The sequence below is a fragment of the Erythrolamprus reginae genome, chromosome 7 (assembly GCF_031021105.1).
Source record: "Erythrolamprus reginae isolate rEryReg1 chromosome 7, rEryReg1.hap1, whole genome shotgun sequence".
Classification (NCBI taxonomy): Eukaryota; Metazoa; Chordata; class Lepidosauria; order Squamata; family Dipsadidae; genus Erythrolamprus; species Erythrolamprus reginae.
Genome location: NC_091956.1, coordinates 18849093 through 18876307, shown reverse-complemented (window position 1 = coordinate 18876307; position 27215 = coordinate 18849093). Strand labels below are relative to the sequence as shown.

The following is a 27215-nucleotide window of genomic DNA, read 5'->3' as shown; positions in this document are numbered from 1 at the left end:
TAATAATAATAATAATAATAATAATAATAATAATAATAATAATAATGTTGTACTGACATAATAATAATAATAATAATAATAATAATAATAATAATAATAATATAATAATAATAATAATAATAATAATAATAATAATAATAATAATATTAAAAAGATGTTGAGATTCTAGAAAAAGGGCAGAGGAAAGCAACCAAGATGATTAAAGGAGTTGAGGCTAAAACATAGGAAGAACGATTACAGGAACTGGGCACGGCAACTCTACAGAAGAGAAGGACCAGGGGAGACATGATAGCGGTCTTCTAATATTTGAGGGGCTGCTCAAAAGAGGAGGGGTTCAAGATATTTTCCAAAGCACCTGAAGACCAGTCAAGAAATAATGAATGGAAACTGAACAAGGAGAGATTCAACCTGGAAATAAGGAGGAATCTTCTGACCGTGAGCACAATCAACCAATAGAACAGAAGTTGCCTTTGGAAGTTGTGGGAACTTCATCACATGAGATTTTCAAAAAGAGCTTGGACTGCCATTTGTCAGAGATGGTTTTGGGTCTTCTGCTTGAGTAGGGGGCTGGACTAGATGGCTTACAAGGTCCCTTCCAATTTTGTTAACCCGTATCTGTATTTAATTCTGTACAGATGTTCTGAGTTTGCAATACTAGACTATTCCTAGTTGGGAGCTCTGTTTCAGCTCCAAACATCTGTTCTACATTTGTGGAAATCATTCTGGGTGTAAGCCTTCAAGCTCACCCTAACTTTGCTTTTCAGATGCAATCTGTTGGCAATTATTTGACCATCTTGTATTAGAATTCCTATTAAATTATGGACAGAAATGTGGGACAGGTTGGATCATGGAGTTGTAAATCTGATTATAGAAGCACCCTGTTAAGCTGGTTGCCTTCCATATATTTCTTTTTATATTTATGGTAAATGTTTATTATTTACTAAAAATATTTTCATGCTAAACACCACATTGAGCAGCTATACACAGAAAATGAGAGCTTGGTCTTTAAAAAGTTGAAGTTGTCTATCTCATCCTTTTGCAGCAATTGTTGCCCTGGTGATTTGTCATGCAGTTAGAAGGGGTTGAGTACTTAACCTTTCATCATCTGATTTTAAGGAGCAAAATTTGTTTAAAAGTTCCTAAACTTCCAAGAAATAGGTTAACTTTCAACAATTAGGACAATTGTGTTTCTTTTAACTCAAATTGTTGTTTTTTCTAATTTATTTTATTTATGTATTTATTTATTTTATTTGCCAAACATGTATAGAATAGTATTTGCATAAACATAACATAAGTAAAAAGTGATGTTAAAAGAGGACAATAGGACATTAGTAAAGGGACTGTAGGCACAATGGTGCACTTAGAGACTTCTTAGAAATGGGGAGAGGTCAACTATAGACAATCTGAGGTTAAAGTTTTGTGGGTTTAGGGAAGAAACGATAGAGTCAGGTAGTGCATTCTGGGCATTGATCACTCTATTGCTGAAGTTGTTTTTTCTGCAGTCAAGTTTAGAGTGGTTGACATTTAGTTTGAATCTATTACATATTCATATATTGCTGCAGTTGAAGGTGAAGTAGTCATTAACAGGAAGGACATTTTGGTATATTTTATGAACTACAGTTAGATCAGATCAGAGGATTTGTCAGTGGTGAAATCTACCTACAAACAAACAAACAAACAAATTTATCATTACACTCAAAGACCAAAACAAATAAAAACACTCAAAAAAGTTGTAGGATAAAATGATAAAAATCCAGATAAAATCCATAATAAAATCCAATCTATCAATTATGCATTGTCAATACTACTAAAATTACAATCCATAAGCTATGAAGTCTATATTCAGTTTCATACTATTAGGGAAAGGAATAACCAAGGTTGCCACATTTGTCGTATAAATTAGCTAAGGTGTATTAGGCACTTAAAAGCTGGCCACAAATGGTATACATACATACATACATGCATGCATGCATACATATATACATACAAATATACACATATACACACACACATACATACATACATACATACATACATACACACACACATATATGTATACATACATATACACACATATACATATATACACACATACACACACAATCTAATTATCTTTCTTACCAGTTCAGAAGTGCATTCTGTCCATGTGAGTGCATGCTTTGCTCACACGCATGTGTTTTTTCACCCCGGTGTGCTTTTTCACCCTCTGAGCATGCGCAGAAGGCTTTACTCATGTGTAGAGGGTTAAAAAAAACAAAAAAGCCGGTGTCTGGGCGGAGCCTCATGTTGCCACTACTGCCGGTTCTCCAAACCACAGCACCCACCACTACCAGTATGCCCGAAGTGGGCCAAACTGGTAGCATTTGACCCCTGGTACTTTAGTCTTTGAGGTTGTCTCATTGGACTTTTTCCTCATTCAAAAGTCCAGCCCTGCCTGGTAAAAACGCCTTGGCAAAATTGGATTTTCATTCTCCAAATATGATCAGAGAACAGAATTGTTCTCAATTGGATCTGCCATTTGCCTCTAATTCCTTGCCAGGAAGGAGGATAGAGATTTGAAACGAGAAGTCTAAATCATGTATGACGTCTGAATACAAAGAACAGTGGTGGTGAAACTTTTTTTCCCTTGGGTGACGAAAGAGTGTGTACATGCCCTATTGTGCTTGCGTGAGTGCCCACACCCCTAATTCAATACTTGGGAAAGGCGAAAACAGCTTTCCATGCCCCTCCAGAAGCCCTCTGGAGGCCGGAAACTGCCTGTTTCCCAACTTCTAGTGGGTCCACTAGGCTTATTTTCACCCTCTACAGGCTCCAAAGGCTTCCCTGGAGCTGGGAGAAGGTATGCTCATATGCTGCAACGCCATATGCTGCAATGTCCTGCCTGTCGGAGACTACTTCAGCTTTAATCACAACAACACAAGAGCACACAACAGATTTAAACTTAACATTAACCGCTCCAAACTTGATTGTAAAAAATATGACTTCAGTAACTGAGTTGTCGAAGCGTGGAACTCATTACCGGACTCCATAGTGTCATCCCCAAACCCCCAACACTTTACCCTTAGATTATCTACGGTTGACCTATCCAGATTCCTAAGAGGTCAGTAAGGGGCGAGTACAAGTGCACTAGAGTGCCTTCCGTCCCCTGTCCTATTGCTCCCCTATATCTCCTATACCTTTCTTCTATTCCTATATCTCTTCTTCTATTCTTTCATTGATATGTTCTGTTACTATATCTTCTTTTCTATTCTTTCTTAAATATATTTACTATGAGTATCTCCTCTATAACCTTCATCGTGTATTTTACTATGTGTATATAGATATATACCCACTAAAACCCTCATTGTGTATTGGACAAAATAAATAAATAAATAAATAAAATAAATAAAAATGCCCTCCCCCATACCCTAGGAGGCTCTCTTGAAGCCAAAAATCACCTGGGCAGCACACATCCACATTGGAACTGGGTTAGGGCAATGGCTTGCGTGCCACCTGCATTACTTTGTCTCCTAAATAAATGTGCTTGCTTTTCCGCTCCCCTCAGTGAGAGACGATGACAATCCAGTACTTTGAATATGAAAACCATTTACACACGATGACCTTCTCCTTTCCTGAGCCTTTATATATATATATATATCTAAATATATAAAATATTCATTCAGTCTCTTGGTAGTGGAAAGTATTTTATAGCATCTTCCTTTTAGCTCATTTCTGCATTGACTAGTATATTTGATCTTTTTTCAATATTCTGCCGGTGTTTGTTTTTCAATTTGTAATGTTCTTTCTCCCCCCCCCCTTCTCTGTATTGATTTATGCTTTGTCTTTTGTGCCGTCAGCTCTTGGCTAGAGCAAGCATGCAATCTAACTCCTAATCAAATGCTGCTATTCTACAGTTTCCTCTTTGAGCATGGCCTGGAGGTAAAAATACGAGGCCTCTTGGCATTATCTATCTATCTATCTATCTATCTATCTATCTATCTATCTATCTATCTATCTATCTATCTATCTATCTATCTATTGTCTGTCTGTCTGTCTGTCTATCTATCTATCATCTATCTATCTATCTATCTATCTATCTATCTATCTATCTATCATCTATCATCTATCATCTATCATCTATCATCTATCTATCTATCTATCTATCTATCATCTATCTATCTATCATCTATCTATCTATCTATCATCTATCATCTATCTATCTATCTATCTATCTATCTATCTATCTATCTATCATCTATCTATCTATCTATCTATCTATCATCTATCATCTATCATCTATCATCTATCTATCTATCTATCATCTGTCTATCTATCTATCTATCTATCTATCTATCTTCTGTCTATCTATCTATCTATCTATCTGTCATCTATCATCTATCTATCTATCTATCTATCTATCTATCTATCTATCTATCTATCATCTGTCTGTCTATCTATCTATCTATCTATCATCGTCTGTCTGTCTGTCTGTCTGTCTATCTATCATCTATCTATCTATCTATCTATCTATCTATCTATCTATCTATCTATCTATCTATCTATCATCTGTCTATCTATCTATCTATCTATCTATCATCTGTCTATCTATCTATCTATCATCTATCCATCTATCCATCTATCCATCTATCCATCTATCCATCTATCCATCTATCCATCCATCTATCCATCTATCCATCTATCCATCTATCCATCTATCCATCTATCCATCTATCCATCTATCCATCTATCCATCTATCCATCTATCCATCTATCCATCTATCCATCTATCCATCTATCCATCTATCCATCTATCCATCTATCCATCTATCCATCTATCTATCTATCAATCTATCATCGTCTGTCTATCTATCTATCTATCTATCTATCTATCTATCTATCTATCTATCATCTGTCTATCTATCTATCTATCTATCTATCTATCTATCTATCTATCTATCTATCTATCTGTCATCTATCAACTATCTGTCTGTCTGTCTGTCTGTCTATCATCTGTCTGTCTGTCTGTCTGTCTGTCTGTCTGTCTGTCTGTCTATCTATCTATCTATCTATCTATCATCGTCTGTCTGTCTGTCTGTCTGTCTGTCTGTCTGTCTATCTATCTATCTATCTATCTATCTATCATCCCTCCCTCCCTCCATCCGTCCGTCCGTCCGTCTGTCTGTCTGTCTGTCAAGTATATTTATTTGTCAATCAAGTATTATCTGTGAATGCAGGCTAGCAGGGTGGGGAGGAAGGATGGCTTTTGTCAGCTGGGAAACCTTGATGGTTTTTGATAACTTGGCCCATGAAGTCTCGTTTGTGAAGTTGGGCTCCAGGACCAATTCCATTCTGTTCTTCCTTCCCTTGGCATCATAGGAGCATCCTGACCTGAATAGTCAATCCCATGTCTGGTTGGCAATTGATTATAGTCCTATGGAGCATTGATCCTCCATCGATCTAATATAGACTTGGTGTTATTGTCTAGAACAGGGGTGGGCAAAGTTGGTTCTCTTATGACATGTGGGCTTCAACTCCCAGAATTCCTGAGCAAGCATGGAATTCTGGGAGTTGAAGTCCACAAGTCAAAGAAGAGCCAACTTTGCCTACCCCTGCTCTAGAACCATGATGGCGAATCTATGGCTCACTGTGACCTGTGGAATATTACATCATCTTGATATTCCCCAACTGCTAATAAAATCAGATAGCAGAGATTCTCTTTAGACTTTTTTATTCAGGGAATGTCACCTTGAAGGATCTCAGATCCTCTCCTCTTTTTTTGAAAACATTCCTCTGATATTGGCATAGTTCTTATTGGTTGATAGGGAGGCAATAAAAACCTAGCTTTTTGAGCAGGCCTTAGAGAAAGATGAGTTATGAATATAGGAGAATTCCTCTCAGATTGTAGTGTTCCACTTGAATTATTTGCTTTATTATCTTTGGCGTAGGAGAGTGAGTTGTTTATTGCTTATTTGACTTTATGTATATTTCATCTTTATTTTAAAGAATAAAGAATGTTACCTGGTTACAATTGGAACAACATGTCTGGGAGGGATTGTGAGAAGGCTAACTATTGGAAACAGGAGAACAGCTCATTAGTAGCATAGTTTATAAACAAGGGCTCAAATGAGACTGCAAAAAAAAAAAAAAGCCCAGGAAGAAAATGTTCAAAAAATGGTTCTGTTGTAATAATATTTTTTGTTACATTAGATTTATTTTTCACCTGCCTCCACAATGACATGGGACAATAATAATATTAATAATATCACTGCTAAAAATGACAACTACAAGTTCATAGAAACATAGAAGTCTGACAGCAGAAAAAGACCTCATGGTCCATCTAGTCTGCCATTATACTATTGCAGAAGAGACGGAGTAACGACACGGACACCAGAGCTGGATTTAAACTTGGGTCATTTTTATTAAAATAAATTTGCATAATTTATTAATTAAATTAGCATAAATTTGCATAAATCAACATATTCAACTATGACCCAAAACAGTGGAGCTGCAGGGTCAAACAAACACTTCCGGGGCGGAAATGACGTAAAAGGTCAACATTCCTGGGCAACTAAGGGCGTAGCTCGATGCTAGTCCAGGTGAGGGACCTCTCCCTCACCTGAGACCCTGCCATGCACTCGCATGAGGGGGGTCCCGCCGGCTCACCCCTACCCTGGGACTTCAATAGCGGGACCCAAAGACAGGTTCCCCCCAAGTGCTCAGGTAGCACCCCACCATGGGCTTGGAGAGAACCTGTCAATCATCCCCAAAGATGCCCAAGGGAGAACGCGCAGTTGCTGAACCACCACCCAGATTTCCGCCCCTAACCTGCCTACCCAAATGACCAAAGGTAAGCCAATTAACCTATTAAATGCAAGCACCCCCTAACCGCACATCCATCTCCCCAGTGTGGAATGGGCGAAAAAACAGCCATGCCAAATGGGCGAAGCTGCAAAAAATTCCCATTCGGCCCCCGAGGGCGACCCACTAATAGCACACTGCAAAATAGGGAGGGCGGGTGGGTGTCTGCTCTCTTGACTGGGTCCGGGCGAAAAGGCTTGGCCCAGGGCCTGCAGCCCTTAAATAGGGCCAGCAAGCCCCGCCCGGTCCCCACGTCATTCCAAGCCACGTGGGCCTGGCTTTCCCGGCCGAAATCTCGTCACGCGAGATTTCGGCCGAAGACAAAATGGCGGCCGCCACAGAAGGGTCCAGCGTCTGCCCGGCCCTTCTGCAAAAGCGCCATGGCCGGTAAGTCGAGCCGGCGATATTTTCTGTATTTTATCTTAGGTTGGATCTATGTTTATCCCAGGCATGTTTAAATTCAGTTACTGTGGATTTATCTACCACGTCTGCTGGATGTTTGTTCCAAGGATTTACTACTCTTTCAGTAAAATAATATTTTCTCATATTGCTTTTGATCTTTCCCCCAACTTACTTCAGATTGTTTCCCCTTTTTCTTGTATTCACTTTCCTATTAAAAACACTTCCCTACTGGACCTTATTTAACCCTTTAACATATTTAAATGTTTTGATCATGTCCCTCCTTTTCCTTAAACTGTAGTTTCCATTGCTTTGACCATTTATCTAGTAAAGCTAAATCATTTACCATATTACAGATGCCTTCAGGAATATCAACCCTATTGCACACTTTAGAGTCATCGGCAAATAGGCAAACCTTCCCTACCAAACCTTCCCCTATGTCATGCACAAACAAAGTTCCTATCATAAATGTCTATGGATATTCTCAGTTGTCCAAGTCATTGTACATACGACGGTTATTCAGAAAGTAAGGTTACAAGGCACATAGCTCTCGCAGGGAATATTTGCAGGGGAAATTGGGATTACTATTGTGTAGCAGGAAGCCAGCAGAAGAGAACGGACAGTGCCAGTGTCAGTAGATCATTGACCAGCATTGTGGGGAACGTTAGAGATGAGCGTCCTCATTCCTTTTCTCTCCAAGTGTGAGGTGTGCGGTGTAATATGCTACCTGAATGCTAAGGGCAGGAACAGATAATCCTATGCAATGGCCAAACCCACAGGCTGCTTTTTATAGCAGCCTCACTAATTACCAGAGCCCCACCCAACCACAGGTGGCCTCATTTTCTTTGATAATAATCTCTCAGTTGTTGTTGCCTATGCATCACTCTCCACATGTGTGGCTGTATCATTAACTCTTGTTCTGAAACCAAGGAGGAGCTAAATAATTGATCTCCTTCTGAGCTGTCTGCCACACTCTCCTCCTCCCTGTCACTCATGTCTTCTTGGTCAGAGGAGCCTTCATCAGCAGATTCCACCAGGGGCAAAACAGGCCTGCAGCATGTGGATGTTTCCCCCACACCCACAGTCCTTGGGGCAGGAGCTGGGCCAGAGCTAACCACAACAGTATATGACCGAAATAATCAACTTTTCTTTGTCTGGTATTTTTTATGAAGCTTTGTTTCTCTTGGGCAACTTCTTGGGCTTCAAGATTTGATGTTTGGTGACTTTTAAGATTGGCCTTAAAAGCCAGTTTGAGAGGCTTTCAGCCTGTTCTTAGACGCTTTTGATATTTTCTACGTCTTGCAATTATAACGAAGAGTAGATCAGAGGTAACATTGATTATTCTTATTCTTGCTTTTCAATCCATTTTCCTTGAGCTCAGAATATTCTTTCATCTTTAAAAAGGATTCCTTGACAATACTTGTTTGCTTCTTGATTTCGCCAGTTGTTTTCTTCTGTGTTTAAGTGTCCAACATAAACAAAGTCCTTGGCTTACTTTGGGTTTCGGAATATTTTTTCATCTTTGGGATTGTCTCAGACAATCTTGGGATCATCTCAGACTTTTTTTTGTAGTAAAACATAACCCAAACTTATCAATTGTTTTCTTTTTTTCTGTTTTAGGTCAAGCTTTAGGTCCTCTTGTATTATTTTCTGCCAGGAGTATGGTTCAAGCTGCACAATTTAATTAATTTCAAAACTACTAATTGACAGCCCTTGTGTGTTGCTTAGACATCTGCACTTTATCCCTAATCCTTGCATTATAAAGCCAAAAAAATGTACATTCTGATGCTGGATAATGAATATAGCATGCTACATGGAAACTAGATATTATAATTGTATTTTAGCAAGGTTTATATTATTATACAAAGAGACTTCTCAGGAATCAACAACTGAATGAAAAAACGGTTAGTGACCTTCTACCTCTGCACCTTAGAGAGCATTGTAACTTACCGCACCTGTGTATGGTTTGCTAATTGCACAATAGGACAGCACTCCAAAGGGTTAAAGTCATTGCCCAGCGTATTATTGGTTGCCCTCTCCCCTCTTTGGAAGAGCTTATTAGCTCCCCCTGCGTTAAGAAAGTTCAAAACATTCTTAAAGATCCATCTCATTCATTTTTAAAAAACTATTACCAACTGGCAAATGGTACAGGACAATAAAAACAAGGAGAAATGGACTGAAAAACAGCTTCTAACCCAGAGCGGTAACAATATTGAATTCTACTGTATGGTACAATACAGAGGTTGGTTCCTCCCGGTTCAGAATGGTTCACCCGAACTGGTAGCGACCTGCTGGTGATGTCACAATGACATCATGAAACCGGTTTGGTTCATGCTGGTCTGTGGGCACCGCCATCTCTTTTTTATTTATTTTTTCTTCTGAGTATGCAAGGAACATGACTTTCCAGCAATGTGCATGCAGTTGCCATGTCATTTTTGGCTTTTTTAATAAAAAACCCAGATTTTGTTTTGTCACTGCGCATGCATGCATACATAAAACATGCACATGTCCATGTGGCATGGGAAGAAGCAAGCCGGCAGTGAGATAAGTTAGAACCCACCCCTGGTGAAGTATTAATGTGATATCAAGGGTTTTCAATTCAGTTCAATTGCATAGAATGTGATGGGTGTGTGTGTGCTTTAATTTTTATAATTATAATGTACACTGGAGATGGCATTTAATTTTGTTTTACAAAATGCAGTGACACTAAGCTAAACTAAGCTAAACTAAACTAAGCTAAATTAAGCTAAATTAAGCTAAAATAAAATAAACTAAGATAAACTAAACTTACATTATCTAGAGATATGGATCAGATATGCTTTGGGAAAAGAAGAGTTCATATTTTGAAGATTGAGAACACATTCTATTCTATTCTACTCTATTCTACTCTACTCTACTCCTCTACTCCATCCCATCCCATCCCATCCCACCCCATCCCACATCTGTCATGGCCAAATTTTGTTTGATTGGTATGCATGCTCGTTTTGATTAGAGTTTTCATAATGTTTTTTAATTGTTTTAGGATTTAATATTTGACTTCTCACTATTGTATTGTATTTTTATATTGCTGTAAGCCGCCCTGAATTCCATGGGATTGGGCAGCATAGAAGTCGAATCAAATCAAATCAAATCAAGTCAGTCAATCAATCAATCAATCAATAATTATAGGCTTATTATATAGGCTTAATTAATGCTCTTGCTAGATTTTATATTTGAGGATTTTTAACCAAGTTATTGTAATGTAGGTACTGATGAGTCAATACGAAATGCTTGCATCTACCTCTGTTCATCTTTTCTGTATAGATTAAATTATTAAAAGGGACTAATTGTTTGGGGGGGGGGTTGGGGGGGTAAATTTGTTTTTAATTTTTCTCCATACAACGTTTTTTGATACATTTCAAAATACCTTCATAATACAATAAAAACATTATCAAATTAGTAAGCCAATTATAATTGCTCCCCCTCCAAAAATTATTAGTTCCCAATTAATTACTTCTGGTATTCACAGAGCCCCCCAAGCTTGACCTCTAACTTTGTCATCTAGATATCTAATTTTCTTCAAATTGAATTCAACCTTAATTTCCTTTAAACCTTATTAGATTAATAGCATTATCCTTTTACTAATTTAGGTATGCCATCCTCCTTCTTATGTATTCTCCAAAACCCTAACAAGGGGCGGAAAAACATTGCTAAAACTAAAGAAAGAAAGAAAGAAAGAAAGAAAGAAAGAAAGAAAGAAAGAAAGAAAGAAAGAAAATTGTAGTCTTAAAAAGGAAGGGAAAGAAAAAAAAGCAGAGGAAAACCAAACTCTATTACTATAACAACATAGAAATTAATCAAGTCTTCAGTTCTTAAACATTTATCATAATATTATAATCATATTTCATTCAATTATTATTCAAATATTTATCACTTCATTATCATTGACTTTCCCAATCCTTTATAATTCCATTGTTTTCAATACATTGATAACACATTAGCAAACCAGCTTTCTCACCTCATATTTAAATAGTTCCCCCTGGCGAGTCCAGTTCTGAATATATGAGGGCCAAAATATTTGCAATCTTTGTATGTGTTTAACAATAACCCTGTGAACGCAAGATTGGCTTATCTTTCTGCTGAGTTTTGCTCAAGCATGAATCATGCTAAGATAGCAGTCACTCTGCAGTCTGCATTGGCTGCCGATCAATTTCCGGTCACAATTCAAAGTGTTGGTTATGACCTTTAAAGCCCTTCATGGCATCAGACCAGAATATCTCCGAGACCGCCTTCTGCCGCACGAATCCCAGCGACCGATTAGGTCCCACAGAGTGGGCCTTCTCCGGGTCCCATCAACTAAACAATGTCGGTTGGCGGGCCCCAGGGGGAGAGCCTTCTCTGTGGCGGCCCCGGCCCTCTGGAACCAACTCCCCCCGGAGATTAGAACTGCCCCTACTCTCCCTGCCTTCCGTAAAGCTCTCAAAACCCACCTTTGTCGTCAGGCATGGGGGAACTGAAACACCTCCCCCGGCCACGTACAATTTATGTATAGTATGTTTGTGTGTGTGCTTGTTAATATAGTGGGGTTCTTTTTAAAACTATTTTAAATACTTAAATTTATTGAATTTATTTGGATTTGTACGATTGTTTATATTTTTTGTTGTGAGCCGCCCCGCGTTCGCGGAGAGGGGCGGCATACAAATCTAAATAATAAAATAATAAATAATAATAAATAAATAGCATGAACTCTTAAGCAACCTCACAGTCTTGTTATGCAGTGTAATCCAATTTATACTTTCCCTCGACATCTTGCAACAAATTGAGGCCACCGATGTGATGAGTAAGTTGCATGTAAGCTTTGGTTTTGCAGTGCATCTTGTTGTGTGTTATCCATTGACTTTCTTCAGTGAAGTTTATTTCGATACATTCAAACGGGCTTCGTTTTATCCATCTCTCTTTTATTCCCTTTTCTTCACGTGCTCAGCATTAAGAACTTTCTTGTCCATTTCTGGAGTAAGATACAGAAGAAAATAGCAATTGTGATAAGTTATGGTTTTATGTCTGTGATGCAGTGATGCGCTCCTATGGGTATGGTCAGGTACACAGAACCAGTAGAAAAAAAATGTTGTTTTTTTCTTTTTTTCCCTTCTGAGCTCCTGGGTATGTTTTTCCTATCGCAGTAAATGAGGTTGAATGTGTAAAATTTTAGAAGAGCTGTGCGTGCCTCTCTCTCTCTCTCTCTCTGTCTCTCTCTCTGTGTACATACTCATACCGTTTATATAATAGATATATGTATATTTTTGTGTGCCTTTGTGTGATATGTATGTTTCCGGTCACAATTTAAAGTGTTGGTTATGACCTATAAAGCCCTTCATGGCACCGGGCCAGGTTATCTCCGGGACCGCCTTTTGCCACACGAATCCCAGCGACCAATTAGGTCCCACAGAGTGGGCCTTCTCCGGGTCCCGTCAACTAAACAATGCCGTTTGGCGGGACCCAGGGGAAGAGCCTTCTCTGTGGCGGCCCCGACCCTCTGGAACCAACTCCCCCCAGAGATTAGAATAGCCCCCACCCTTCTTGCCTTTCGCAAGCTTCTTAAAACCCACCTCTGTCGTCAGGCATGGGGGAATTAAGATATTCTTTCCCCCTAGGTTTCTACAATTTATGTATGGTACGTTTGTATGTATGATTGGTTTTAAAATAAGGGTTTTTCACTCCTTTAGTATTGGATTGTCGCATGTTGTTTTTACCACTGTTGTTAGCCGCCCCGAGTCTACGGAGAGGGGCGGCATACAAATCCAATAAAATGAAAATGAATGAATGTACACATATGACATATATACATAGAATTAAATAGTATATTTTGGATGTTAAGTAATAGTAAATAGACACAGAAATTGTATCTCTTTGAGGCGAGGAGAGGCCAGGCACCCTAACCCTAACCCAAACCCTTGACATGAGTGATGTCATGTTGGCCACCTTTAAGCCAGTCACATGACCTTTAAGCTACCACCCTTTGGTCGAATGATCATCAAGCTACTCCCACCTGGCCACATGGTGGGCAAGCCACACCCACAAAATAAGCCATGCCCACAGTGTGGTAATAATTTTTTTTGCAGACCTTTACTGGTTATTGGTCAGATTCAGAATCGCCTAGTAAGAATGTCTTAAAGTAACAGTAGGAATATTTTGGAAGGGAAATAGAAGACTATTTTGCCAAAATGGCATTATAACTGGAAGTCAGTGTATTGGTATAAAAACAACATTAATGAATGTTTTGTTACTAAGCAATTATGATAAATTTACCAATCTATCTGTTGTTGATTACCAACAAAGATTCAATTACAAAAAGCTGCAAAGGAAATAATTGTTTAATATATAAATCTATCTGTCTATCTATCTATCTATCTATCTATCTATCTATCTATCTATCTATCTATCTATCAATCCATCTACCTACCTACCCACACACACACACACATATCTGTCTGTCTGTCTGTCTGTCTGTCTGTCTGTCTGTCTGTCTGTCTGTCTGTCTGTCTGTCTGTCTGTCTGTCTATCTATCTATCTATCTATCTATCTATCTATCTATCTATCTATCTATCTATCTATCTATCTATCTTCTGACAATGAGAGCAATCAGCCAATGAAACAGAAGACTTTGGAAGCTGTATGAGCTTCATTACTTGAGACTTTCAAGAAAAGATTGGACTGGTCAGAAATGGCATACGGTCTCCTGCTTGAGCAAGAGGTTGGACTAGATGACTTACGAGGTCCCTTCCAACTCTGTCAATCTGTCAACAGAGCGGGGCTTCTGAACCCTTCTGCTCCAAATTCTGCTTCACTATTGTATTTAGTAACCAAATTCTAGAACTTTGCATTCCATCCCAGCTCCAAATTTTGATACGGTTGCCTATCTAGAAGACTAACGTTGACTTGCACAATTCATCTAATTGTTGTCATTTGAAATCTTTTCAAATTATTTTGCAAGCTGCCCTCCAGGTTTAGTCTTTTTTTTTTTAAGGAGGGAAAAAAAGTTTAAATACATAAATATTAGTTACTCGGAATCTACTTATGAAAATACTTGTGCCTGTAGGTTGTTCCCAGGCCTCATAAGCGGTGAAATACTTTACCCTTGCCAATATATTACAAGCTCTGTTTGGGGTGATGATGGGGAAGAGATTCCAGATTTTGCTTTCTGGAATAAATCATGTAAATTAAGTAATTTGCATAAGCACAAGGCTGCACAGGTTATATTTCTTTTGAGGGACTGCAATTATGCAGTAAATTTTAAATTGGAATGGAATGTTTCAAATCTGTTCTTAAGTAAGAGCTGTGGCTGCAGGGTTTTAGGGCCTTGTGCATGTATAATGAGCTTCATAGGGGTCTCTCAGAGAGTTGTCTTGGCACATCCCAAAAAAAGGAAATAGAGAACATTCTTCACATTTCAGTAGCTTTAAAGAACATGTCTGGTATTTCCAGATGGTGAAGGAGGGGGAAAGATGGAGGAGGAGGAGGAGGAGGAGGAAGAGGAAGAGGAGGAGGGAAGAAGGAGTTGCAACTTTAAAGAAATTGAGGATCACCTTGAATAAATACTCTAATAGAAACATAGAAGATTGACAGCAGAAAAAGACCTCATGGTCCATCTAGTCTGCCCTTATACTATTTCCTGTATTTTATCTTACAATGTTTATCCCAGGCATGTTAAATTCAGTTACTGTGGATTTACCAACTACATCTGCTGGAAGTTTGTTCCAAGGATCTACTACTCTTTCAGTAAAATAATATTTTCTCATGTTGCCTTTGATCTTTCCCCCAACTAACTTCAGATTGTGTCCCCTTGTTCTTGTGTTCACTTTCCTATTAAAAATCCTTCCCTCCTGAACCTTATTTAAGCCTTTAACATATTTAAATGTTTCGATCATGTCCCCCCTTTTCCTTCTGTCCTCCAGACTATACAGATTGAGTTCATTAAGTCTTTCCTGATACGTTTTATGTTTAAGACCTTCCACCATTCTTGTAGCCCGTCTTTGGACCCGTTCAATTTTGTCAATATCTTTTTGTAGGTGAGGTCTCCAGAACTGAACACAGTACTCCAAATGTGGTCTCACCAGCGCTCTATATAGCGGGATCACAATCTCCCTCTTCCTGCTTGTTATACCTCTAGCTATGCAGCCAAGCATCCTACTTGCTTTTCCTACCGCCCGACCACACTGCTCACCCATTTTGAGACTGTCAGAAATCACTACCCATAAATCATTCTCTTCTAATGTCAGAAAGAGGGAAGGAGAAGGAAATGAAAGCTAGGAGATTAACATTATTCACACAACCTTCCACAGATGGTAGCATAAAACCATTTATTCTAATAAAAAAGTAGAAGATAATAGAATTCTTTATTGGCCAAGTGTGATTGGACACACAAGGAATTTGTCTTCGGTGCATATGCTCTCAGTCTACATAAAAAAAGACAAGATACATTCATCAAGAATCATGAGGTACAACACCTAATGATGGTCATAGGGTACAAATAAGCAATCCGGAAAAGATCAATATCAATATAAATTGTAAGGATACAAGCAACAAGTTACAGTCCTGTAGTAATAAGTGGGAGGAAATGGGTGATAGGAACAATGAGAAGACTGATAGTAATATTAATGCAACCTTAGAGAATTTATTTATTTATTTATTTATTTGTTTGTTTGTTTGTTAGTTTGTTTGTTTGTTTATTTGTTTATTTATTGGATTTGTATGCCGCCCTTCTCCGCAGACTCGGGGCGGCTAACAACAGTAACAAAACAGTATAATCCAATACTAAAAACAGTTAAAACCCCATTATATAAAAAACCAATCATACATACAGACATACCATGCATAAAATTTTAAAGGCCTAGGGGGAAAGTGTATCTCAATTCCCCCATGCCTGCCGGCAGAGGTGGGTTTTAAGCAGCTTACGAAAGAATAGTTTAACAGTGGTGAGGAAATTATTTGTTTAGCAGAGTGATGGCGTTCGGGGGGGAAACTATTCTTGTGTCTTGGTGTGCAGTGCTCTATAGTGTCATTTTGAGGGTAGGGGTTGAAACAATTTATGTCCAGGACATGAGGGACCAGTAAATATTTTCACAGCCCCCTTTTTGACTCTTGCAGTCTGCAGGTCCTCAATGGAAGGCAGGTTGGCAGCAACTGTTTTTTCTGCAGTTCTGATTATCCTCTGAAGTTTGTCTCTCTCTTATTGCATTACAGAACTAAACCAGATAATTATAGAACTGAGTGCTTATTGGCCAGAGAGCCTTCCTGTTGCCAATGCAGATTCCCCCCCCCCCCCCCCACTATTCTCATCGGGCCCAGAGAGAGAAATAATATCTGCCCCTACCTAGGATCGAACTCAGAACCTCCTGATTGTGAGGCGAGAGCTCCACCTCTAGGCATAGTTCCCTCTAAGCTGAGCAGTGAGCAATCGCTCACTTAAAAATCATCATCAACTCAGAGTTTTCCAAACCTGCCCAGAAGCCAAGAGGGAAAGAGTGAGAGGGAAGGAGAGAGAGAGGAAGAGAGGAAGAGAGAGAAACAGATAGAAAAAAGAGAGGAAGGAAAAGAAAAAGAATGGGAGTAAGGAAGAGAGAAAGAAAATCAAAATCTAGTTTGAAACTAGCTCAACTATTTAAGTGGCATTTTGATATTGATAGAGTTGCCCTATTATGAGCTCACTGTTATAGACACACAGTACAGTATTTTATTTTGAAATTCTATTTATTTATTTATTTATTTATTTATTTATTTAATATTTCTGTGCCGCCCAGTCCCAAAGGGACTGCCGCTCAGACACTATACTTTTCCACACACACACCCAAAAAAATTAGAGGGAACACTGCCTCTAGGCCACCGTACCATTGTGAAATCCATCATGAGGATATGTCCGGGTAAAGGACATCCTTGTCTTTTTTTTTTTAAGTAGTATCTTTATTGTTTTCCAGAAATAAAAAAAGAAGAAAAGAAAAAAGGGGGGGAAAAGTAAAAGAATAAGGAGTAAGAGCAGTATTTCTCACATGTTTTGTTCTAGTTTAACAGATCTTAATCCATTTCTACTACCTTTCTAATACATTTCTTTATATTTTGTATATTTACATATAATTGTCATAAGTAAATTTTACTAATTCATATAGAAAGAGATACATTGAGAAGAAAAAGAGTAATAAAAGTCATACTTCCTAAGGTAATTATTATCCTTCTTTTGTATACTGATACTTTGTATTGTTACATTTTCAATCTTTGTTTCGAATCCATTCGTGCCATTTTCCCCAAATTCGTTTAGATTTTTTATTTTCAATCCCCTTAATTGAATTTTTCATTTCATCCATCTCAATACATTTATATATTTTATCAATAATTAAGCTCTCTGATGGAGTTTGTTCATTTTTCCATGTTTGTGCCAATGAGATTCTGACTGCAGGGCTTATACGTGTTATGAGGAAGAGCGTTTGTTTGGTATAAGATCTTTTCCAAATTCCTAAGAGTAAACCTTCTGGTGTGTATTCTATCTTCTCTTTTATAATTTCAGTGAGCCAATTATGAGTTGTTTTCCATATTCTTTGAATTTTGGGGCAGGACCACCACATATGAAAAAAAGGAACCTTTTTGTTTTTTACATTTCCAGCAGGTGTCTTAATTCTACCAGAGGATTTTCTAAGCTCAGGTCAAGCTTCCACTCATAAATCTTTGGATCTGTTGTTGAATACAGATTGTGGCCTTTGAATTCACTAATTGCTTTGAAGCTCCATCTCTTTTCAGACCCTACTTGCTATATGGTGCAGGAGTAGAACAGGTAGCAATAGCAATAGCATTTAGATTTATATACCACTTCCTAATGCTTTTACAGCCCTCTCTAAGCAGTTTACAGAATCAGCATATTGCCCCAACAATCTTGGCCCTCATTTTACCCACCTCGGAGGGTGGGAAGACTGAGTCAACCTTGAGCTGGTGGTGAGATTTGAACTGTTTGTTTGTTTGTTTGTTTGCTTGTTTGTTTGTTTGTTTGTTTGTTTGTTTGCTTGCTTGTTTATTTCATTCATTCATTCATTCATTCATTCATTCATTCATTCATTCATTCATTTATTTATTGTTAGAGTTGAAAGGGACCATGAAGGCCATCAAGTTCAACCCTCTGCCCAAGCAGGAACCCTATAGTACACCAGTCAAGTGGCAGTTCAATCTTCTCTTTAAAATGTCCAGAGTGTTGGAGTTCACAATGTCCGCTGGTAGGTTGTTCCATTGGTTGATTGCTCTGACCATCAGGAAGTTCCTCCTTATCTCCATGTTGAATTTCTCCTTGGTCAGCTTCCAGCCGTTGTTCCTCGTCCGTCCCTCTGGTGCCCTGAAGAATAAAGTGATCCCCTCCTCTCTGTGACATCTCCTCGTATACTTGTAGACTGTTGAACTAGAGCTAGCAGCTAGTTGAAGTAGCCTGCAGTGCAGCACTCTAACCCCTGTGCTACCCTGGCTCCAAGGTATTGCTGGGGGCTGAAGTTAAATGTATCATCAGCTTGGTGTCCTTATGTTGCCCCAAACAATCCCTCTTGAATTCCATTAACCCTCATCTAGTGCCATGTTAATGCTGACCATTAGTTACTAGATTCTTGTATATAGGCTTGAAGTAATAAGTATTCCGTGCTACAACCTAACATATGGTCTCAGTCTTTTGCGCCTGACATATGATGTGATAAATGGCTCTTTGAGACACAGAATTTTTCATGCTTACCAGAAATGCAGTTTCTCCCTCCATTAAATTGTATGAATAGAAGGAAGGAAGGATTCATAATATGGCCAATATCTCTGACTGTTCATATCGGTGTATGGAGATGCTGCATTGTGGCTTATATTATTCTCCGCAATTGAGCTTATATCCGCATCTTTATAAGCACATCTTTATAAACACTGGGATGTGGTATAGATAGCAGGTGCAATTCCAAATCTTCTTTCCATTTATTCATTGGATACCTGGAAAGGAAATGAGTGTGACAAGACACAGTTGCATAGCTGCAATCCAGGAGGCCATGCAGTTAAATCATCTGGAAAGGGTGGTTGTATTGTAGCTGTAATTGGTTTTGTTTTCTTTCCTTTCCCAAATTGTGTTCACGGGGCTGTAAAGCTTTCTATTTTTCATGTAATGAAAGGATTGCCATAATATGCCAGGGAACATTGCTTAAAATAATTATTCATTGAACATTTACATAGGTTTCTAAGAAATAAATATTTAGAAGAAGGGAGTTGGAAGGGACCTTGGAGGTCTTCTAGTCCAACCCCTGCTTAGTCAGGAAACCCTACATCACTTCAGACAAATGGTTATCTAACATCTTCTTAAAAACTTCCAGTCTGGAGCATTCAGAACTCCTGGAGGCAAGCTGTTCCACTGATTAATTGTTCTAATTGTCAGGAAATTAATCCTTAGTTCTAAGTTGCTTCCCTCCTTGATTAATTTCCATCCATTGCTTCTTGTCCTGCCTTCAGATGCTTCAGAGAATGACTCCCTCTTCTTTGTGGCAACCCCTGAGATATTGGAAGACTGCTGTCATGTCCTTCTTCTAGTCCTTCTTCTGATTAAACTAGACATACCCAGTTCCTGCAACCGTTCTTCATATGGTTTAGCCTCCAGTCCCCTAATCATCTTTGTTGCTCTTCTCTGCACACTTTCTAGAATCTCTACGTCTTTTTTTACATCATGGTGATCAAAACTGAATGCAGTATTCCAAGTGTGGCCTTACCAAGGGATTATAAAGTGGTATTAACACTTCACGTGATCTTGATTCTATCTCTCTGTTTATGCAGCCTAGAAGTGTATTGGCTTTTTTAGGAGCTGCTGCAAATTTTATTTATTTATTTATTTATTGGATTTATATGCCGCCCCTCTCCGGAGACTCGGGGTGGCTAACAGCAATAATAAGACAGCATATAATAATAATCCAATACTAAAAACAATTAAAAAACCATTATGATAAAAACATATTTAAATGGTTGTCCACTAGGACTCCAAGATCCCTCTCATGGTTACTACTATTGAGCAAGCTACCATATACTGTATACTGTACCTGTGCATTTTGTTTTTATTGCCTAAGTGTAGAACCTTAATTATTTTTTCTACCTTTGAATTTCATTTTTCTTTTAGAGTTTCTGGAAATTTCATATTTCCAGAGTTCTCTTGTCAAACTTAGTCTTTAAACAAATTGAAGAAAAATAAGTGTTCTTATGTGACTTTGGTCAAAGTGACCTGGAAGAAATTGTGTATTGTTAAGTACAGGTGCCAAGTGAATTTTATACCTGCTGTTTATGCACTTAAAGTTATACAAGAATAGAACCTGGGAATAGGCTGGAAACAACCAGACTGTTATTTTGAAAATATAGCTTCAAAATGCATCAGGAAGTTTAAGTGAAATCCAGAGAGCATTTGAGTTCCGTGTACTGTATGTAAACTGAGGAAATTCAGTTTGAGTTTGACTAGGGAAACTATGAAACTTTACTTAGCAGTGGAAGTGATGTGCCGGTGCCTGGAGGTTGTTGGGGTCTGGATGGGTGTCAACAGACTCAAATTCAACCCGGATAAGATGGAGTGGCTGTGGGTCCTGCCTCCCAGGGACAATTCCATCTGTCCGTCCATAACCCTGGGGGGGGGGGGGGGGGAGAAAATTATTGACCCCTCAGAGAGGGTCCGCAACTTGGGCGTCCTCCTCGATCCACAGCTCACATTAGAGAAACATATTTCAGCTGTGGTGAGAGGGGCGTTTGCCCAGGTTCACCTGGTGCACCAGTTGCGGCCCTATCTGGACCGGGACTCACTGCTCACCGTCACTCATGCCCTCATCACCTCGAGGTTCAACTACTGTAATGCTCTCTACATGGGGCTACCTTTGAAAAGTGTTCGGAAACTTCAGATCGTGCAGAATGCAGCTGCGAGAGCAATCATGGGCTTTCCCAAATATGCCCACGTTACACCAACACTCCGCAGTCTGCATTGGTGGCCGATCAATTTCCGGTCACAATTCAAAGTGTTGGTTATGACCTATAAAGCCCTTCATGGTATCGGACCAGAATATCTCCGGGACCGCCTTCTGCTACACGAATCCCAGCGACCGGTTAGGTTCCACAGAGTTGGCCTTCTCCGGGTCCCGTCGACTAAACAATGTCGTTTGGCGGGACCCAGGAGAAGAACCTTCTCTGTGGCAGCCCCGACCCTCTGGAACCAGCTCCCCCAGGAGATTAGAACTGCCCCCACCCTCCTTGCCTTTCGTAAAGTTCTTAAGACCAATCTCTGCCGTCAGGCATGGGGAAACTTCCAGGCCTATACAGTTTATACATGGTATGATTGCGTGTATGCTTGCTTTTAATAATGAGGTTTTTAGTGTTTTTTAAATTATTAGATTTGTTCTTACATTGTCTTTGTTATTGTTGTGAGCTGCCCCGAGTCTACGGAGAGGGGCGGCACACCACCACTACTACTACTACTACTACTACTACTACTACTACTACTAATAATAATAATAATAATAATAATAATAATAATTTTCATAAACTCATAGAAAAGTATCTTTTCATATTCTTAACCAAATAACAGACTTGGAAGTCTTCTAGCCCAACCCCCTGGTCAAGGAGAAACCCCTTTGCCATTTCAGACAAATGGTTGTCCAATTTCTTCTTAAAAACTCCAGTATTGTAGAACCCACAACTTCTGGAGGCAAGTCATTCCATTATAGTTGCAACTCTGAGGAAATTCCTCCTTAGTTCTAGGTTGCTTTTCTCCTTTATTGGTTTCCATCTATTGCTTCCCCTCATGCCCTCAGGTACTTTGGAGAATAGGTTGATCCACTCTTCTTGGGGTTTCAGAAATTTAGAGTAGTTCAGAGAAGCTGTGAATACCATCTCTGACTGGTCCCCATCTCTTCTCTGCATCCCGAATCCCAGCTGATTGAGAGGAAATGGGGATTTTGCAGTACCCTTCCCCTGGAGTGGGGAGGGAACAGAGAAGTTGGGAATGGTCATCAAGTTCAACCCCCTGCTTGATCAGGAAATCCTACAGCACTCCAGCCAAATGGCAGTCCAATCTCCTCTTGAAAATGTCCAAAGTTGGGGAGTTCACAACCTCCGCTGGCAGGCCGTTCCACTGGTTGATCGCTCACCCCATCAGGAAATTCTTCCTTATCTCCAGGTTGAATCTTTCCTTGGTCAGTGTTCTGTCTGGGTCACTCCAGAAGCCAATACCAACCCAAAAAGAGAATCCAGACACACTGGTAAAAGGCAAAGGCAGTTTTATAAAATTCAAGAAAAACACAGGTAACAGAAAATGTCCTTACAAACAGCAAAATGCTATATCTTCAGATATATCCACGAAGGCAAAAGTCCATGCAGCAATACAGAATTATTGCTGCCAAGCCGAGGCTGTAGATAGCAGACCTACACCTCCCACGGGTCTTCCAAAGCTGCTGGGCCACAAGCCAGGAACAGAGACGCCAAGAAACAAGACAGGATAACGCAACTCCGAACTGCTGGCTGGGGAGAGCCCCCCCCCCCCCGGGGCTCTCATGCTGTTCTCCTTCATCCCATTCCTGATTTTCCTCTCCCCCGTCCGACTGTTCAGCCCCCTCCTCTTCGCTGTCATCCTCCTCCGGGCATGGAGCCAGCAGAGACACAGCCGGTCCCTGAGCAGCCTCAGGCTGAACCACAACAGTCAGCTTCCAACCGTTGTTTCTCGTCCGACTCTCTGGTGCCCTGGAAAATAGTGTGCCCCCCCTCCTCTCCATGGCAACCCCTTAAGTACTTGTATACAGCTATCATGTCCCCCCTAGCCCTTCTTTTTATTAGACTATCCATGCCCAGTTCCAGCAACCTTTCCTCCTATGGCCTGGTCTCTAGTCCCCTTTCCAAAGCATACCTCCATTTAGTGTAATAATAATAATAATAATAATAATAATAATAATAATAATAATAATAATAATTATTATTATTATTATTATTATTATTATTATTATTATTATTATTATTATTATTATTATTATTATTATTTATTAGATTTGTAGGCTGCCCCTCTCCGAAGACTCGGCATACAAATCTAAATAATAAATAATAAAATAAATAAATAAATTGGCTCACCTTCTCTAACAACCCCCCAATCCCCTCCCCCCAAATAAACACAAATAAACAATGAAAACAAGACAATTGAACTTTGGAAAAGGTGGATTTATTTGTAGCAACGTAACTCAAAGGTTTTTTTTCACATTTCCCCTGAGCTCTGTTTGTAATCTACTCGAGGGAGCCATATTTCGCCATTTGGGAAAGCTTGAGCTAGAGGACTAAGTGCCCTCCAGAGTCCTAGATAAAAATTTCCACAAGGATCATTATGAAGCAATGACTCATTCGTTCCCTTTTACTCCCACCCCTCCATAATTGCAATGTGAAACAAATGAAACATGAAAGACTACCATATAGGCTGTTTGCATAACCTTGAAGTAAATACGCAATTCAATTGAAAGAAATTAGCGTTGAGTAAGAAAATTACTTTGGACGAGTTTAATTATTCATCGCTTTGTCCATCTCACATGTAGAACTAATGCACTAGCATATTAACGCCTTGGTAAGGCCACACTTGAAATACTGCATCCAATTTTGGCCATTGCAATATAAAAATGATGTAGAGTGCAGAGAAGAGCAACAAAGATGAAGTTGTGAAGTTTCGGGGTTTAGTTTCCAATGAAACATTTAAACCTACCTCCCCCCATCACAGTGTTTATAAAATACGAAGCCTCTGACTTCGTAAATTCCTCCTTCTGTAGCTGCCTGTCTCTTATTTGAGGTGGAGGATGGGGCTTATTTTAAGTAAGCATGCATTTTGGAGGATACATTTTGGCTGCATAGCTAGAGGTATAACAAGCAGGAAGAGGGAGATTATGATCCCGCTATATAGAGTGCTGGTGAGACCACATTTGGAATACTGTGTTCATTTCTGGAGACCTCACCTACAAAAAGATATTGACAAAATTGAACGGGTCCAAAGACGGGCTACAAGAATGGTGGAACGTCTTAAGCATAAAACATATCAGGAAAGACTTAATAAACTCAATCTGTATAGTCTGGAGGACAGAAGGAAAAGGGGGGACATGATCGAAACATTGAAATATGTTAAAGGGTCCAGTAAGGTCCAGGAAGGAAGTGTTTTTAATAGGAAAGTGAACACAAGAACAAGGGGAAACAATCTGAAGTCAGTTGGGGGAAAGATCAAAAGCAACATGAGAAAATATTATTTTACTGAAAGAGTAGTAGATCCTTGGAACAAACTTCCAGCAGACGTGGTTGATAAATCCACAGTAACTGAATTTAAACATGCCTGGGATAAACATACACCCATCCTAAAATAAAATACAGAAAATAGTATAATGGCAGACTAGATGGATCATGAGGTCTTTTTCTGCCATCAGCCTTCTATGTTTCTATGTTTCTATGATTAGGGGAGCTGAAGCTGGGGTGAGTTTCTCCCAGTTCGGACCGGATAACCCAAACTGGTAGTGACACACTCTATCTCTCTCTTTTTTGACATTCAAAAAAAGCTACATACAAAGTTTAAGATGCACCCAAATTTTCAGCCTCTTTTAGGGTGGGGAAATGTGTGTCTTATAGTCCAAAAAATATGGTATATCTTATAGGTTATAAGGTGATTGCTATGTGATAAGTGAAAATCTCTTTATACACAAACACACACACACACATGTACATACACATGCCTATAGGCCATATCAACCTCCCAGTTCAAACACATATTACCAATAAAATTCCAAACAAACAATTTAAAATGAGAGTAAGGTAAAATAAAATAATTTATTGCAGGAGAGGCGGAGTAATGACACGGACACAAGAGCTGGATTTAAAACTGGGTCATTTTTATTAAAATAAATTTGCATAATTTATTTTAAATAAATTAGCATAATTAGCATAATTAACTATAACCCTAACAAAGACCCGCAGGGTCAAACAATTACTTCCGGGGCGGAAAATGACGTAGAATAAACTTCCGGAGCAACTTATGGGCGTAGCTCCATGCTAATCCAGGTGAGGGACCACTCCCTCACCTGAGACCTTGCCATGCACTTGCATTTGGGAGGTCCCGCCGGCTAACCCCTACAAGGGGAATTACATGGGCGGGACCCAAAGACAGGTTCCCCCCAACTGCTCAGGTCACCAAAACCACAAGCCTTTGGAGAGAACCTGTCAATCATCCCCAAAGATGCCCAACGGAGAACCCGCAGTTGCTAAACCACCACCCAGTTTTCCGCCCCTAACCTGCCTACCCAAATGACCAAAGGTAAGCCAATTAACCTAAAACAGGTGCAAGCACCCCCTAACCGCTTATCCGTCTCCACAGTGTGGAATAGGCAAAAAAAGCCTAGACCGCCAAAAATTCCTATTCGGCCCCCTAGGGCGACCCTCAGAAGCGCACTGCAAGATAGGGAGGGCGGGCGGGTGTTTGCCTCTTGACGAAGTCCGGGCGAAAAGGCCGAACTCTGAGCCTACCAGCCCTTCGTCATCAATCAGACCACTCTGGTCTGATTTTCGGCCGAGATCTCGCGAATCCAAGATGGCGGCTACGCCATGCCTCCATGTCTCCCGGGCCTCCTGCAAAAGGCGCCGGGGGATGAAGACTACCGGCGCTAATATGTAAATATGTAAAATAAAATAAAATGATATAGAATTGTATTTCTGTATCACCCCTGCAATTTACTCTCAATCAGGCCCACTGATGCCAATCTCAATCGGACCATTTTAGTGAGAAACTCTACTGTATTAATTGTCGTTTTCAGATTCTGGCCACACATGAGTTACGTTGTTTTACTATGGGCCTCCCACTGGGCCGTATGTTTAATATGTGGACCAAGGTACCTATCTCTCGCTCCCTTATACAAACAGCAATCAAACGGAACTGGAAAGGTGCAAAAAAAGGCAACAAGAATGATCAAGGAAATGGAGCCCCTCCCTTATGAAATCAGGTTGCAACCCCCTGGTCTCTTCAGCCTTGAAAGACGACGTTTAAGAGGTGACTTGATTTAAGTGTATAAAATCATGCATGGGATAGAAAAGGTGGATAGAGAAAAAGTATTTTCTCTATTACACAATACTAGGATGAGGGGGCACTCCCTAAAGCTCATAGGTAAGAAAGTGAGGACAAATAAAGGGAAACATTTCTTCACCCAGAGGGTCATTGGTTTATGGACTTCACTTCCAGAAGAGGTCGTGACAGCTGTCAGCCTGGATGGCTTCAAGGCAGGATTAGACAGATTCATGAATGCCAAGTGTATCGATGACTATTGAAACAGATGTCCAAGTGCCGCCTCTATGTTGGTTAAATCAGGCAGGATTCCCTTGGGTACCATTTGTTGGGGGTCAAGGGAAAGGGAGGGTTTTGCCTTCTCTTTCTGCTGAAGATCCCTATGGACAATTGGTGGGCCACTGTGTGACACAGAATGCTGGACTTGATGGGCTTTGGCCTGATTCAGCATGGCTCTTCTTAGGTTCTTATGTTCTTAAATATTATATCAGTCAGATCTTCTCCTTCTTCAGCTCCACAGATATCTGTACATTCATTGTATGTGATATAATGGAATCTCCCAAATTTAATCATTGTACAAAGCTGTTCAAATCTTGCTGGGGTAAATGTCTCCGCGAGATGTTTTCTGGCAGTTGTGATTTTAAATAGTTTGGAAGATGCGTTTATATTTGCCCAGGAAAATCTCTTCTTATTTTATCCAAACAACAGCACATGTGACAAATGGGACAAACTCAGAACAGTGTGGATGTGTCTTTCTGATTCATCCATTAAGAAAAAGAAGGTAAACAAATTAGTTGTGAATTATTATTATTATTGAAAGGATGCCCATCCTCAAAGAATTGCAAATCTACCCTGTAAATTTGCATGTGTTTTTTTTAAAAAAATATTTATGACATTTAAAAAAAACCTTTATCCCCCCTTTTAA

At 39.5% G+C, this 27215-nt stretch overlaps 1 protein-coding gene across 1 annotated transcript in view; it reads left to right on the top strand.

Moving 5' to 3' along the window:
- Positions 1-4585: 4585 nt before the first annotated feature.
- Positions 4586-27215, top strand: part of LOC139170034 (dynein heavy chain-like) — a gene marked incomplete at its 5' end in the record, with an annotated part of 166978 nt that continues 144348 nt past the window's right edge. Inside the window, one exon of the mRNA XM_070756736.1 lies at positions 4586-4886. Within this exon, the coding sequence (XP_070612837.1) occupies positions 4586-4886 (301 nt within the window). The remainder of the gene's footprint in view (positions 4887-27215) is intronic.